Raw genomic sequence first — 1,297 nt, 5'->3', positions numbered from 1 at the left:
TCCAGGTCTCCAACCCACCCATCTCCTACCCCTCCAGGTCTCCAACCCACCCATCTCCTACCCCTCCAGGTCTCCAGCCCACCCATCTCCTACCCCTCCAGGTCTCCAACCCACTCATCTCCTACCCCTCCAGGTCTCCCAGGCTTTGATTCGTCCTTTTAGCTCATCTGCCCGGAGCCACTTAGAAAATCGTGTGGCAGAGAAGCAGAAACTCTTCCAGGTAGGAGGACAATGTCCCTGGACCCACGGTGGGGTGGAGATGCCATGCACACGGAGGTCTGTGCAGGACCCAGCACCCTGTTGTCACCCTCACCCCTCACACAGGCCAACAACGACCTCCCAGTACACCTGAAGGGCGGAGCAATGGACAACATCCTATACAGACTGACTATGACCCTGACGCTGGGGGGTGAGTGCAGGGCCCACCAGGTTGCCTGGGTTGTGGACTAGCCAGTCAGTCAGTGCTTCAGGAGGTGGGGGGAGTCCTGAGCTGACAAGGCCTGAGGACGGGAACAAGGGGTCACCTATTGCCCTGAGGGATCAGAGCTAGTGATGGGTCTGCCCAACCCACCCCAAAATAAGCTCCTGGCCTGGTTCATATCAAAACGGGTGGGGGCGGGCGTTCCCCGTGAGGAATCCAGTTTGGGAGGAAGTTCAGAGCTGAACTGAGCTGTGATCCATGAGGGGCTGGGGGAACCTAGGGGCTTTTACAGGTCCTGTGAGAGGGTGCATGGGCATTAGGATCTCATTTGATATCCATCCCTTCCCTAGGCACTGCCTACTGCTTATACTGCCTGGGCTGGGCCTCCTTCCCCCACAAGAAGTGACACCAAGAATGTTGGCGGACTTGCACAAACATCAATAAACATGCTAGCCTCTTGAGAACCCCACTCGACTCTGGCCTGTGTGTCTGTGTTCCAACCCACCTTCCCATCATCCAGGGATGTCTACCCAGTAGAAAGCAACTCACCCCAGCCCTTGGCCCCTCATGCTGGACCAGTGTGGTACTTAAGACAACCTGCTTTAGATGCCTACTGGGGGACCAAGGGTCTGGAGTGGTGATGCTGAGTGGAACAAGGGTATTATTATCCAGCATAGCATCCCCTCCCCTTGTAGAGGCCCAAAGGGTAGGGAAGGTGCTGGTCTAGTTCGGAGACCCTGGCTCAGAAATGAAGAGAGATGCCATGATCTATGAGCCAAGGGAGGAGAAAGACTGGCACCAAGACTGAAGCCCGATGGTGATGTGGCTGAGTGGAAGAGCATAGAATCTGCCCGGTGTGTGTGTGTGTGTGTGTGT

At 56.2% G+C, this 1,297-nt stretch overlaps 2 protein-coding genes across 2 annotated transcripts in view; both read left to right on the top strand.

The window, feature by feature from the left end:
- LOC101985737 (cytochrome c oxidase subunit 7A1, mitochondrial) overlaps positions 1-890 on the top strand; it is a 2,335-nt gene extending 1,445 nt beyond the window's left edge. Inside the window, exons 2-4 of the mRNA XM_005361264.2 lie at positions 134-220; positions 325-409; positions 772-890. Coding sequence (XP_005361321.1) covers positions 134-220; positions 325-409; positions 772-827 — 228 coding nt within the window. The 3' untranslated portion in view covers positions 828-890. The remainder of the gene's footprint in view (positions 1-133; positions 221-324; positions 410-771) is intronic.
- LOC113457658 (zinc finger protein 420-like) overlaps positions 1-1,297 on the top strand; it is a 1,205,902-nt gene that overhangs the window by 15,511 nt on the left and 1,189,094 nt on the right. The gene's annotated exons all lie outside the window — the stretch shown is intronic.

This window comes from Microtus ochrogaster, linkage group LG4 (assembly GCF_000317375.1).
Source record: "Microtus ochrogaster isolate Prairie Vole_2 linkage group LG4, MicOch1.0, whole genome shotgun sequence".
NCBI classification, from domain to species: domain Eukaryota; kingdom Metazoa; phylum Chordata; class Mammalia; order Rodentia; family Cricetidae; genus Microtus; species Microtus ochrogaster.
This window is presented reverse-complemented; position numbering and strand designations above follow the sequence as displayed.